This window comes from Brachycentrus maculatus, unplaced genomic scaffold, assembly GCF_059751285.1.
Source record: "Brachycentrus maculatus isolate JH-2025_06_01 unplaced genomic scaffold, ASM5975128v1 h1tg000326l, whole genome shotgun sequence".
NCBI lineage: Eukaryota > Metazoa > Arthropoda > Insecta > Trichoptera > Brachycentridae > Brachycentrus > Brachycentrus maculatus.
This window is the reverse complement of record NW_028281075.1, coordinates 1,120,172-1,135,680: the sequence shown is the minus strand read 5'-3', so window position 1 is coordinate 1,135,680 and position 15,509 is coordinate 1,120,172. Positions and strand designations below refer to the sequence as shown.

At 34.3% G+C, this 15,509-nt stretch overlaps 2 protein-coding genes across 2 annotated transcripts; one reads left to right on the top strand and one right to left on the bottom strand.

Annotated features, from left to right (window-relative positions):
* The first annotated feature begins 236 nt into the window (after positions 1-236).
* Caf1-55 (chromatin assembly factor 1 p55 subunit) lies at positions 237-6,923 on the top strand. The gene is made up of 10 exons (XM_088268729.1): positions 237-358; positions 562-739; positions 1,141-1,256; positions 2,369-2,573; positions 3,188-3,262; positions 3,910-4,092; positions 4,625-4,742; positions 5,258-5,388; positions 6,164-6,341; positions 6,675-6,923. The coding sequence occupies exons 1-10, from the start codon at positions 337-339 to the stop codon at positions 6,762-6,764; spliced, it is 1,296 nt and encodes a 431-aa protein (XP_088124855.1). The 5' UTR covers positions 237-336; the 3' UTR covers positions 6,765-6,923.
* A 508-nt stretch (positions 6,924-7,431) lies between these two features.
* hgo (homogentisate 1,2-dioxygenase) lies at positions 7,432-14,922 on the bottom strand. The gene is made up of 11 exons (XM_088268728.1): positions 14,769-14,922; positions 13,645-13,817; positions 13,454-13,550; positions 12,652-12,841; positions 12,394-12,514; positions 11,391-11,521; positions 11,138-11,292; positions 10,928-11,054; positions 9,688-9,869; positions 8,341-8,585; positions 7,432-8,177 (listed from the first exon to the last, which is right to left on the bottom strand). Exons 1-10 carry the CDS (start codon positions 14,781-14,783, stop codon positions 8,451-8,453), a joined length of 1,326 nt encoding a protein of 441 aa, XP_088124854.1. The 5' UTR covers positions 14,784-14,922; the 3' UTR covers positions 7,432-8,177; positions 8,341-8,450.
* Between the last annotated feature and the right edge of the window lie 587 nt (positions 14,923-15,509).

The window sequence follows — 15,509 nt, the reverse complement described above, 5'->3', positions numbered from 1 at the left end:
AAATTCAGTTGGTAACACTGTTATTGATATAATCGCTCATTTGAATTAATATTATATCCGATTGTTAATTTTATCTACGTTTGGGAATAAAAACAAAATAGGATCAATAGAAAAATGCATACAGCGTTCGACATAATTTAGTGTCTAAATTGTATACGCTTTTTATAAAAACAGTTCATTTATCCATTCCCGCCACCTTTTTTAATACTATTTCCTGTTTAGTCGAGAAGTCAAGTGAGAAGCTGGCCGGTTTTTTCGCAGTTTGGCGGGCAGAATTCGTGCCTCGCTCTCAATTCGCTCGTTTTTCGTCGTTTCTTTCGTATATTTACTATTAAAATGGGCGACAAAGGCGATGGGGGTAAGACAACAACATTTTAAACTATTTTTAACCAATTTATTATTATTAAATTGCGATTATTTCGCTCGCGGCTTGCAGGTCAGCGACTTGGCGTTAATGTCAAACGTATTGAAATCGGCGTTATTATGCATTTTTCAATCACTGTTTTGTTTTTTTTTCTTCTTTACAAAATACGTCCTTGACGATTTCATTCTGATTTTAAGAAACTTTCGACGATGCTGTGGAGGAAAGAGTGATAAATGAAGAATATAAGATATGGAAGAAGAACACACCGTTTCTGTACGATCTGGTGATGACCCACGCTTTGGAATGGCCTTCCTTGACTGCTCAGTGGCTGCCAGATGTGACCAGGCCCGAAGGCAAGGATTATTCCGTTCACAGGTATTCCTCAATTACACGCTTCAATACTCCGTCAAATATACAAATTGTCATCCTTTTTCTGCTTGGATTTTCTATTCTAATTACAATGTGACATTAACATTGAAACATCGCAGTGTGTTCTGATCCTAAAACTAACCTTCACAACGCTTCACCGCAGGGGTAAGCATCTCTGCCTAGAATATCTCTCATCAATAGAATGCCACACCAATCTGTCTTTGCAAACAATCTTCGCCTCTTCCACATTCAAGCATCTCGTACATACCCGCCGATTATTCACTGACCCAACGACTTGCAAGTATTTGAAGTGCTTGATTATGCCAAGTTTTCCTCGGTCTTCCTCTACTTCTATTTATTACCAACCTCATTTGTTTTGATCTTAAAGATGGAAAATGTAATTTCAGATTGATATTGGGAACACACACGTCAGATGAGCAGAACCATCTTCTCATTGCCAGTGTTCAGCTACCTAATGAGGATGCCCAGTTCGATGCCAGCCATTACGATAATGAAAAAGGCGGTAAGATAATCATTATGTTACCTCTCAAGTCCATATGGTCTTTATTCAGTATTTAACAAAAATTTATGTAGCATAATTTTTTTTAAACATCAAGGGTGTTGTCAACACATTTAGGACGGGTGTTTTTTGCGCCTGCGGACCGCTGGCGATGGGATTTGATAATTGTATACATATTTAAGGACTTTAAATAGAGATTGGTACATAATATTCATATAAAAACCTTAAATAATTCTAACTTCTTTTCTGACTTTGAATTTGAAACTGCAGTGTATCAATTAAGTATCAATCGATTAAACGGGTAGAAATACCTTTCCCGTCCTTAGTGTGTAACCAATTTATGAATTTTTTATTTATTTTTATATTAACATGATTTTTGCCGGGCAGTTTCTTCGTTGATTTTCTTCATCCCCAACCCTAATTAGCTTACTAATACGGGTCATATACTTATTCCGAATAACCTCTAACTTAATTTCGATGTGTACCATGTGTTTTGGCGTCTCGCGCTCTACCTAAAAGTAAGCAAATATAACGCTTATAAGCCTCTCCCGCTCTACCAACAGCGTGTAAAAGACGCTTTAAGGCATTTCCCGCAAATAATTTCGAAAGTAAAACTTGAAAAATGTTTTTCACTGGAAAAAAAATGAAAAAAAACTAAGAAGTTTGTTTTCAAAAGAATAAACCATACCTCGGCATATAAAATGTTAATATAAAACTAACATTGTTTATATTATTTTTGACATCTCATCAAAGATGAAGAATGCTTAATAAAAAGCTTCTTTACATCTCACCAATAGATGTCTCTAGTGAAGTTCTAGTGATTCAAGTACAAGGTTTCTAAATTGGTTCATGCATATAGAACTTCCAAGAATTTGATTAGTGTGGTTGTCAATAATAGGTAGAATTGGTGAATGTTACATGTGTGTAAAGTAATCACTTAAACCAGCCTATGACGGTCGTCAGCCCTGTAAATGCCCAGACTTCCATATTCTTCTTCATCTTTGATAAAATGTCAAAAATAATATGAAAATAACTCCTGTAATTGGAGATAATCCAGATTTTGTGTAAGTATTTGAACGCACTCAAAATGTTGTAACATTGTTTATTTTGTCCAGAATTCGGGGGATTTGGTTCAGTTTCCGGCAAGATTGAAATAGAGATCAAGATCAATCACGAGGGGGAGGTGAACAGGGCGCGCTACATGCCCCAGAACCCGTGCGTCATCGCCACTAAGACCCCCTCTTCGGACGTGCTGGTGTTCGACTACACCAAGCATCCCAGCAAGCCCGAGCCCAATGGGGAGTGCCACCCGGATCTCAGGTTTGTTATCCACTTCTTCTAATCCTTATCCGCACCCAATGGTGCACAAGGCACTGCATCGTACTGACGTTATCTTGATGACGGCAAGGTGATGCGCTCCTGCGCTTCAGGGACCAGTCCAGGATAATATTAAATAAATAATCATTCAATTCATTCAAACCCTTATCCGCACCCCAATGGTGCATAGGGCACTGCATCATACAGACGCAGTGTTTTCTTGATCGTTAACACATGAAGGAAAGGTGATCAGCCCTCCGCTTCAGGTACCAGTCCAGGGTAAAATGGAATAAGCATTAGAGTGAAAAATCACTTATATTTATTTGACCCCCCTGGGAATCGAACTCGGGACCTCCAGAACGGTAGCCGAGCGTGCTGACCATTACACTACGGATTCAGATATTAAAGTGTATAATCACTAATGTTTATTTTCATCCCCCCCCTGGGAAACGATCCCGGGACCTCCAGCACGGTAGCTAAACACGTTAACCATTACACCACGGAGATGGATACTTAACAGTCGAATGTGCAAGAAAATTCGCTGGTGAAAGAACCAAAAAGACGAAACAGGCCTTTTTTGCCAATTTTTTCAACGATTATCTTTCTTCTCATTCTAGATTACGAGGACACCAGAAGGAGGGTTACGGACTCTCATGGAATCCCAATTTAAATGGATATTTATTATCTGCCAGGTATGATTCTTTAACAATGTTTATTAAAATTTAAGAGTCTTGGGTTTTACAAGGGCTTATTCTTGTCTTTCTCATTATCTCTGTATCTATTAATTAGCTTCCCACAAGGTTGATTGTATTCTATCATAAATTCGGTAGGTATGGGGTAAATAATTGTGAATCTAAAAATATAAATAAATTTGAAAAAAAATGGGCTTAGACGTCTTTCTTAATCTGTCCGGGAGCGAGTTTCTGCGGACAAAACTGTATCTGGGGAGTGAATTTTTTTGCTGTTTATTTTATTTTTTATAATTTGATAACATAGTTGACGCTATAAACAATATATTTTCTTGAATAAAAAAAAAATTACACAAGTAAACATGATTTATATAAAATTTATCGATGTTTCGATAATTTTGATATAAATCATGTTTTGATATGAATCATGTCATAAATCATGTTTTGTATGGGCTGTACATGTACGGCCATACTCCCAGACAGGTTAATATCAATAATTCCCTGTTATGGCTTAATTAATAAATAATTAAACAACTTTTTTAATGGATTTCTTGATTTTGTCTCCCTATAATGTATTACACACATACTGAGCCACTTTAATTTACAAATGTATTATCCATTGTAATGTGAATTCTGAATTGGAATTGCAGTGACGATCACACCATCTGCCTGTGGGACATAAACGCGCCCCCTCGCGAGAACAGAGTGATAGACGCCAAGTCCGTGTTCACCGGCCACACGGCCGTGGTGGAGGACGTGGCGTGGCACCTGCTGCACGAGTCTCTCTTCGGCTCCGTGGCCGATGACCAGAAGCTGATGATTTGGGACACCAGGTAGGAAATAGCTAGTGCGAGTACACCTCTCCTTTTCTATAGTAAATCTATTTCAATAGTTGTACAAGTTGTACACCTTAACTGGTTATCCAAATTGCCTTAAATTGGCGACGCTGAAGAGCGTGCGAACGGATATAGTTCACTGTTTTTATAACAACATGCATGACTTGGCTCATAGATAATAATCAATAATAATAAATCTTTATTCCAGCTTGACTAAGTGGTGGGTGCAATACTTAGTCAGCCATATATGTTTTACAACATTTTGTTTTTTATAAAATGAAATAAAAATAAAAATAATGAAAAGAAATTAAGCGCATAAATTTTGTTGATGTATCAGACATCACATTTATATTACCGATTTAAAAATATATTCATCATACATGACCGCGGGCCGCGAGTTGGCCACCCTTGGTCTAAATTATATGTACACAATTATCAAATTCTGTCGGCAGCGGTCCACAAGTGTGAAAATTACCCGTTTAAAATGTGTTAATATACCTTATATTATACATACTGCTTTATCTTTCAGATGCAACAACACATCGAAACCCTCTCATACAGTGGATGCACACACAGCTGAAGTCAACTGCCTGAGTTTCAATCCGTACTCTGAATTTATTCTCGCCACGGGCAGTGCTGACAAAACTGTAAGTCTATTTAAAAAAATCATTTATTAAATCATACCGAGGAAACATCCCTACAGGAAAAGCTTCTCGATTAAAAAAGTCACAAAAATATATTTTGACTTTCATCCATTCCACTCCAAAAAGACTTATTAAAAAAATGTATTTGAATTTATATTCAAGTTTTGTATGGACATTTCTTGGAGGAACAGAATTTTATAGAATAAAATAACAACTAAGTAGTTTTTTCCTCATGAATTTCATTTGACCAGTGACCGAGTTACGTCATAACCAACATCACTGATATCGGTTATGACGAAACCTGGTCACTGGTCAAATATAATTCATGTGGAAAAAACTACATAGTTATATTATTCTATGAATTCATATCTGTTTGATTCATATGTGTATTCTCCAAATGCACTGCATTCTTTTTTTACATGATTTATGTAGCATTGATCATTGTGTAAATAGAAAAATGTGCATTCAATTATGGTTTATTTTTAGTACATATATAATGTCAATTTGTGTGTTTTCAGGTTGCGCTGTGGGACTTGAGAAATCTTAAACTGAAATTACATTCCTTTGAATCTCATAAAGATGAAATATTCCAAGTACAGTGGTCTCCGCATAATGAGACAATCCTCGCTTCCAGTGGCACCGATCGCAGGTACTTTCACATTATTTATAACAGTATACGTGAATTGCTCCTCATGAATCCAGCTTTTTTTGTCGCTTATAAAAATAAGTGAAACCCGTCATTTTTTATTTTTAATCTAATCGAAAAGAAACTCCCCTTTGGACTTAAGTCTGTCAGCCAGTGAGTTCTTGCAAATAAACCTATATGCAAATTACTATCTTAAAAGTTTAAAAAAAAATCTCATGATAGATTTACCAACATTCAGTAATTATCTTCAGTAATTAATTCAGTATTTAATAAAAATATCATCATGATTATTAAGGGTTCTTAATAACTAAACATTCGTCTGGCGGACTACGCAATTAAAAACGTGAAACTTAAACGTATTTATCAAAAATAGGAACCGGTTACATGGCACTTAAGTTTGGTTTATTAGGAATTAATGTAAGAGACACTTAACAATAAATCACTATTCCACACAGCTACTACATATGTCAATATTGTGCGATCCACAAATGGCATTGTATCTACAAATATAGTTCAGTTATGTAGGGTTAGTAAAAATATATAAAATTGTTGGCAGTGCTGTGAAAAAAAGGTACTTTTTTGAGTGTCGGGTTGTGGTCCTGTGGTCAGTGTCGCTGACTGTCAAATCCACAAATATCGACAAGTCTTGTTTAAAAATATCGATGAAAAAAATGGACTTCAAATTATAAGTGCGAATGCAACACTCATCCATGTGGCTTTCGGAGTATTTTTGCATTGAGGTTCAAGCTTTTTCATACTGTGCATGGTGTGATTCCAGACTCCACGTGTGGGACCTATCCAAGATTGGGGAGGAGCAGAGCATGGAAGATGCGGAGGATGGTCCCCCCGAGCTGCTGTTCATCCACGGCGGCCACACTGCCAAGATCTCCGACTTCTCCTGGAACCCCAACGAGCCTTGGGTCATATGTTCTGTTTCCGAAGACAACATCATGCAGGTAAGACATTGATAGGCTCTTTGGGTATTTATCGATTGACCCTTCAAACCAATATCGATGGGCCATACGGGCCTCTTTTTCTCAGCGCTCTAGGCCCACCTTAATTACCAACATTAAAAAGTAATTTACTAGCTATTCTAATAAATTTGTTACTGCGTAGTGCATGCTCGTGTCACTTTACAAAAGCATTCTTGTTTTTATGGTGGGAGAAACCAGAGCCGAGAGGCTGTATCGCAAATTTCTTTCTACCTATCGCCCACTTGTCTCTTTATAAACGCAATTTCTTTTATATTGCTATTCGTTTGGCTCGAATACTTAAATGTGTTGTTTTAGGTTTGGCAAATGGCGGAAAATATTTACAACGACGAAGAACCCGAGACGCCTGCTTCAGAACTAGAACCGAGTGTCGTGAACCACGGCTAAGAGAATCAAGATGTCCTAATTACTTTAATTTCAATCGTATGTTTAAGAAACTGGAGATATTAAGTTTATGCTGAATAACCCGTGATTTGGCATATTATTATATATATTGCATAGTCATACAAAGTAATTCCTTTCCTTAAGTTGATTAATTTTTTTTTTCAAACAAAAATGTTTAATATTCCGATACAGCTAGCATTTAGATTTATCTTAATATAAAAAGAATAAGTGTGTATTTTAATAAACAACACCAGTCTTTAACAAGTATCTTATTCTGTAATATATTTTTATATTTATGTAACGTCTTATCGTATGAGACATGTGTAGAAGCAATAGGATTATTATTTAATTTTGTTACGTTAAAATACTAGATATTAATTGTTTACAAAATTCATTTCCATTTGTATCGTACCTGTGTCAAATTTATAAAACTTATAAGCTGCAAATCTGATAGTGGTTTACGAACGACATAATATCTTTGTTGGATTTTCGTACTCTGTTATTATATAATCATTCTCCTCATATCCGAATAAATAAAATCATACTAAATAGTTATTCGTGAGTGAACTGGTGATCGCTGCTAAAATAATCTGATGTACTTTATTTTTGTTTGTTTCAATGTTGTCTGTACCTACATCACAAATTGGATGGAATAAATAATATAAAACCATAAAAGAATAGTGTTTATTTAATTTGAAAACTTTACACCAGATATCCCTTAATTTTTATATTAACCTAAGTTTTTCCATATATGCATACTCTGAGACATACATAATTCTGAGACTTATTAAATAATAATAATAATAAACCCTTATCCGCACCCCAATGGTGCATAGGGCATTGCGTCGTATAAACGCAGTGTTATCTTGATCGTTTACACATGAAGGAAAGGTGATCAGCCCTCCGCTTCAGGTACCAGTCCAGGGTAATATTGAATAAATATTACAGTGAAAAAAGTGAGACTTATTACTATGTATTTATTTGTAGTTATATAATTCTTGTTTGATTCTATTAAAAAGTTAAAAAAATAATATGTGTACTAAGAATATTAAGTATTTAGACTTTATTTTCTTGGTCTCATGGTTTGCCATGCGTGCCGCCTCTATGGCGTTACTCTTAGCACTGGGTTAACTATTAATAAAAGTAAAAGCACAATGTAAAAGTTCATTAATTCAAACAATAATTTTAATTTCACTAGTATATGAAAATACTAAAAAAATGTCCTCTCCAATATTTTTATATCAAACTTTTGTAAGTTTCAAAAAATATTTTGTTAAGTTAAAATTATGATAGAAAAATTCAATTCAAAATGGTAACTAAAAGGGCCAGTACGGCGGATTAGTGAATTATTAATTTGAACCCTTATTCGCACCCCAATGGTGCATAGGGCACTGCATCATATAAACGCAGTGTTATCTTGATCGAACACACGAAGGAAAGGTGATCAGCCCTCCGCTTCAGGTACGAGTCCAGGGTTAATATTGAATAATTATATTTATTAGACCCCCCTCTGGGAGTTGAACCCGGGACCTCCAGAACGGTATCCGAGCGCGCTGACCATTACACTACGGAGGCGGACAAAGCCTGTGTATTTGCTAAAATATTTTAATGTTCTTTCCCCCCTCAGATTTGAATTAAGGAACTTTTACCATGTTTACCAAACATATAAATTTTTATCTCAATCGCTTCCTACATTGTGATCTTCTCGGTGAAATGTTTAGATAGTGTTTGCCAACATTTGTTGTAGTTTGCATCCAGTTTCTGGCACGTTTCTTCTCCCCACTTTGTGACGGCCATACTTAGTGATGACTCGAACATGAAAGCCTGTAATTTATAAATCTTAAGTAAATTTCTTTGGCCATATCACGAGATATTTATTTTGAAATGAGTCGAAGGTTATCTGGACACTTACAGGACGGTTCTCGCTATCCTACCAGCAAAATAAAGGGTTTTTAAATTTATAATAAATATATATAGTTTTGTTTTAAATCATTATAGATATTTTATTATAACTCAATTATAATATCTACCTGTTAGCTTCGAAACCGGAAGACATCATAATTAAGTTAGAATAAAATATTTATAGTGATTTGAAAACAAAGTTATATTTTAATTATAAAATGGAAAATCACAGAGGTTATTGCTTCAAATATAAATTTTAGTTTTTCGATTGTTATGTAACCATGGACAAGAACATGGAATCTCCATCTAGTAGCCCTTGTACTAAACGAGAATGAAATAGATGGACATATGTATATATTTGAAACAACCTCCAAATAGGTAATACTGAGATGTCTTTATGTGACAACTGTCACAAAGCAGTTGAAGTATCTTCAGTTTGCAGTCCCAGTACATGTACTATCACACGCAAATTTATTTCTATTACATTCTCAAGCAGCGTTTTTAGCAATCCATTTGCCTAAACTGACAATAAAAGCCAAAAAACGCAGTTCTAAGAGGTATGGTAAACTGGGATGGAACTGAACTAATACAAATGATTCATCCCAAGTTTTAGATGTTGTATTTCTTAGAATTTATACAGTCAGATCATTTTAATAAAAAGTACATACAAAAAAAGGGAATTTTTAAATACAATTTTGGTAAAAAGTAATAATGGTTTTTTCTTTGTTTATCCTCAGATATGCTAGGTTGAAATTGGGTACGGATCTGAGGAATGGTGTGTTTGTTTCAAAATCAAAGAAGAAATGGAGTTTCAATTGTGGCCAGAAAGGTTAACGTTACAAAGTATGTAAATATATCAGAATGCTGAATGTTATAGTGTATAAAGTTGTCACTTAAACTAGCTTATGACAGGACGTAAGGCCTATAAGTTCTTAGATTTCCATATTCCCTTTCCATTTAAAAAAAAAAATGTTATCTAGTATTATTAAGATATCTATAAGATTTTGATAACATCGTGAATTACCTGTGTTCCTACCGCTACCCTCTGCGGTACAAGTTCGGCAGTGGAGGCCGCTCCAAAGCACTCTGCATCGGGACCGTGAGGAGTCATCATGGAGTGCAAAGAAGCTCCCCCGGGAAGGAACCCGCCTTCCTTGGCCTCATACCTCCCCAGAATCAGCCCCATGAACTCACTCATGCAGTTCCCTATCATTCAAAATAGAAATTAAATGTGCAAATTAAAAGAATGATTATGATTATTGGAAGGGTGTAATAGATCAAAAGTTCACAGCAAGGGTGGCAAAACAGTAAATTGCAGGGTGGTCAATTACATTAATTCCTTAGTTTTCATGGTCAATCAAATATTGAAAACATTCTTCTGTAATAATATATCACGAGTATTTTAAAAAAAAATTTGTATCGGATTTTGGAACAATACAAAAAACGCTATCAGTAGACCAGAATAGGTTGTACCTGTCACCAGTGTGATTCTGATTTTTTCTTTTCTTATTTTTAGGTAATTATAAAAGTAAAGTGATAATTTTATCAGGAAGATAAGCAGTAAAATTAATAATCTAATAATAGTTATTTCACCATCAGTAAGACGTTATGGTGACATGAAGACATTAATAGTACATTTCCGTTCTTTAAAATTTTATGAAAAGTTAGCTGGTATTTAAAAGAAAAATACAGCAAAGGCTGTTGATTGTCATTTATTTAAATCTGAAGCAACCAAAATTTAAAAAAATATATTTGTTTGTTGATAAACTATGTACTTTAAAGCAAACCATCTATTTTCGCAGCATTTTTTGGAGTGAATAAATGTTTTTCACAAAAAAGAATAAAAACGGAATAAAATCTAAAATTGGAATTTTTCGAAAATCAAAATCGTTTATTATATTTAATAATACATTATTATTATTATTTACGGTACCTATCGTACCGATACCGCAGTGCGATAGCTAAGATAATTAAGGAATCTTGAAAAACATTTATACGTTTTGTTTGTACATTTAGCTTTTTCAACTTTATATATAATTGAAAAATGTCAATTTGTTATCATTCTTTCAATAGAAATAAATTATATATAAAAAATATGTATATTTATTGCAAGTTTCATAAGAAAACATAGATATGGCATAAAATTTTCAGAATTTTTATGAATTGTGGTAAAAAGTTCAAATTATAATTTTCAAATGAACAAGGTATTTCTGTATACATAAATGTACAAAACTAGTTACAATTTTATATGTGTGTGTACTTACTATGGTAATATGGCGGTCTAAATGTGTCTTCTTGAACTGACCACCTCGGGGGAAATATAACAAAGTCTGCAATTGCTACTCCCGGCTTTGTTGATGGACATGTCAATACTGTGAATATTGAAGGATCCTGAATATGGGGATTATATTGATTAAAACATTTAAAAAACAATAGACTTAGCATATGAGATATGTACATATTTGATAACTTACACAGTGGTCGAATGAAACAGAATTGATAACCATAAAGTTCTTAAGGTCGTATTTGTAAGGAACGTAATTTCCATGCCATGCAACTACATCAAAAGGTGAATGATTTTGTTTTGCCACAAACAGGGCACCTTGATATTTGTTTATTATTTTAAATCCTAAAAAAATAATACCAGTATTAAGTCTTGTGACATTCTATTATTCCAATTTTCGGTATGATGAGTGCAAGTAAGGATACACCTTAATTTTTAAGTACCTGTAACATCCTTATCTTCAAAATGAGCCACAGGAGTTAAAAAGTCTCTCGGATTAGCTAATCCATTGGCTCCAATAGGACCCAAATCAGGCAACTTAAAATGTCCATCAAATACTTCTAAAATGTATCCCCTGGAATTTTTTTTTTTAAGATAATAATAATAAGTCCTTAATTAATGATAATTTTTATTGTCCTTGTTTATTCTTAGTAAATTAGTGAAAAAATGTAATTTCGCTAATTGATTCAGCAGTCACTTTGTGGTAAAATCAATTCAATTTTGATTTAAGTTTTACTTAGTAAATACCACAATTTTTTGAAATCTGTTATGACAGATCTTTAAATGCATTCGCAGCTCCTACCCTCTCTTCAACTTTCAATGTCCCAAGGACACAACTCTAAAATTTTGACATAGGTTCACATATGGTGTTTGTGAAGCTAAGTGTCACAATTACTTATTCTTAGTAAGAGCTATCAAGAAAGGTACTAAAAAATGCAACTATAACATGTTCTCTTATACGGCTATGAAACATAGCACCTTACAAGGGCCCAGAGCAGCCATGTACTACTAAGCTTTGAGAATAGGTGTCTGCGGAGAATTTTAGGCGTGCAGTGGTTTGACTTTGTGAGGAATGAAGAGATAAAGCGTAGGACGCAGTCAAGAATAGGCGATTCAGTTGGCTTGGCCATGTACTCCGCATGCCTCGTGAGAGCCTTAATCAAGATTGCCTCTTTTACAAGACATCAAGTTTGCACCGCTCAGGACGACCACTGCTGACAATTCGTCGGCAGTTCTCGTCAGAACTTCGGGACGCGGTCTGACTTGGGAGGATGGAAGGGAGCTGGCAGCCGACAGAAAAGCCTGGAGACCGTTTGTGGACTCCATATGCTCCACCTTGGGAGCAGATATGGTTTAATAATAAATAATATAATAACATGTTTTGGGATTAATAACATTCTATATAATTAAAAAGTAACACATTTTACAATAAAATTACAATACTACCTAGATGGACCATTCACCTCAACCTTAAATCTCATTCCTTGTTGTATCACACAAATTTCATTAGGTTTGGCTGTTAGCAAACCGAATTCTGTTGAGATTGTCAAGTCTCCTTCTTGAGGTACTGAAATCATCAAAATGAGTAAGGTATAATAAATATAATTATTCATTACCTACCTTATACTAAAAAAAAATATGGTTGCAGTAAGTTCTATTTTTTAGACTTAATATTCTGTTTACTTGTGATCGTTCAAATCTCACCTATTAGGAAATCACCATCGCTGTTATAAAAAGCAGAGTCCACCATGGAGGTGTTGCAAGTGTAAATGTGGATGGCTATACCATTTCTCACACAAGGATCGCCCGCTCCGCACACCGTGTTTAATCCCGACACAAAATCAATTTTCCCATCATTTTCCTCAATTGGTATATCAAATGGATACCATCGCAGCTAAAATAAGTTGGAAATGTTGAATTTACACAAATCTCATTCAATTTGTTTAGGAAATGGTCAATAAATTCCATTTTCAAATAAAGCAAGCCGATTCAAAAAAGCGAAGATAAAAATATATGTGGATGACGTAAAAGACAACAGCAGTTTATTTAGTTATTTCTTTCTCTTTCTAGCATATTTCTGTGCATTTTCATTGAAATCACTGAAACTGACTTCAAATCAAATTTGCGCTGTTCTTCCATCTACTCAATGAGAACTGGATGTAATTCTCTGCACCTAATACAGTGGAACCTCTCATAATGAGCACCTCTCATAACGGGTAATTCAATAATAAGCAAACAAAAAAAAACCAAAAAAAAAAGTGGCTCCCTTAATGAGCGAAATTTCGCATAAAGAATTACAGAGAAAGGGCAAGTCCCTTTTCACGACATTCACTTGTGAGCCGGGACTTGTGCCCCAGTCAAAACAAAAAATGTTTCCTATAACAAATACGATTCTGGAACAAATTATGCTCATTATGAGAGGTTCCAATGTACCTAGTAATGGCTCGCAAAATACAATGTAAATATTAATGTCTGATGAAAAAATAAATCAATAAATAATGTTCACCTGATTAGGATTTGGATGTTGCTCATTCCAGTTGTGGGATAAATTTGTCGCAGTCGGATATTTTGAAAAAGTACCATGGATAACGGATGGACGAATTCTAAAATAAAGATCATGCAATTGGTGAATGAAATGTAATTTTTGTTCAGAGCTACCATTTAAAAAAAATATATATATATCCATATAATAAAAACCTGTATAACCAGGAGCGCTTGTTCTCATTCCGAGGAGCAGTGAAGGCCGATCCGGATAGTTGTTCGGCATACAATCCGAAGGGAGGACATTGCGGTGAGTTCTGTCCCTGAGGAAGGGCCCCCGTGTACCCTGGAGCTTCCGATTGGAATTCAGAGCCGAAACCAGATAAATACTTGAATAAAAGAAACATGCCTATAAGAAGTGAATAAGTTTCTTCTTACTAAATCTTTAAATGAATGTAAAAGCGAATCAAGGAAATAAAAGTGAGTGTTTAATTTCAACAAATATAATGGTTTTGGTAAATTAAATAAATATTAAAAAAAAAACCGATACCACATAGATTTATTGGCAAATGTACTGTCTAAACGGATTTGGCTACTACGGTGGAATTTTCGGGTTCTTTTGAAAGGGGATTAATATAAATATAAGTGCTTTTCCACACTACTTTATATTAAATTAATATAGTAGAGAGAAAAATTGTTAACAAACATACTTGCTACCTGATTCACATGGCTCATCACCTTGTTTTTATGTAATTAACAATCAAGGTAATACTGTGTTGATATGACGTGGTGCCCTATGCATGATTGGGTCGGAATAAGGGTAATAAGAATAAGATTTTGTTTCTTTTTCTTCTTCAAACCCTTATCCGCACCCCAATGGTGCGTAGGGTACTGCATCATATAAACACGGTGTTATCTCGATCGTTAACACATGCAGGAAAGGTGATCAGCCCTCCGCTTCAGGTACCAGTGCAGGTTAATATTGAATAAATATTACCGTGAAAAAAACACTTATATTTATTTGCCCCCCTCCTGGGAATCGAACCCGGGACCTCCAGAACGGTGGACGAACATGCTGACCATTACGGTACTGAGGCGGAAGAGGATGTTTTATTTACTGCAGTAAAACATCTTTGGAACACAAAAAAAAAACAGGAAAACAAAGCATAATTTTATTTTTCTGTGTACGCAGATTAATTTAATCATATTTAGAAAAATGCTAATATAATTATTTCTGTAAACTCTTTCTAATTGCTGATAAATTACCCAAATGTTGTAAGTCTACTTTCAAATAAATAATATACCAGATTGTATGAAAATATAAATAGAGAATAACTAACCTTTAGTTGTGCCATGTTAGAAACCAAGAATTTATACCCAAAAGGACAGTAATTCAGCGCTACATGAAAACAAATGTCGTATTTTCCAATGAAATTCTTAATATAATATGAACAACACAACAACAAGTTGACCAGTTTTAACGTTAGGTATTCAGGTATTGCATTAATAAACAAGTTAATATATGCAAACATCCAGTTTTCTTATGGTTTACCTACTTTTGGATTATTAATTGTAAAGAATTTAATCGTTTCATAGAAAATTTCTACAAATTTCTATATTGAAATGAAATTACCTAAAAAAATCTGAGAAAAAATCTGGAAAAGTCTGATAAAATAATTGAAAATAAGTATAAAAATACTAAATTTTCTAAATCTGATTTATTTATTCAATATCATTTAACATTTAGTTCTTTCAATATGAAAATCACAGCGTTGGCTTCCTAAACATTTCTCATCTGTGACTCATGTCAAAAATCATTATTTTTCAAGAAATATACATTAACGTATTGTCAAAAATGTATGATTTTCATAAAAGGCATTAAAGTGATTTGACATTTTGTTTCCTGCATAATTAGATCCTTCTCGATTCAAGGAGAACTACAATGGAATAGCAAATGACCAATCAGACTTATTATAAATACCACACCTGTGACCTCTAAAAGATGGATAATTATGTTGATTAACAAGTTTTAAAAAATCTTAATACATACTTTGTATTAGTATGTGTAGGTTTGGTAGTGG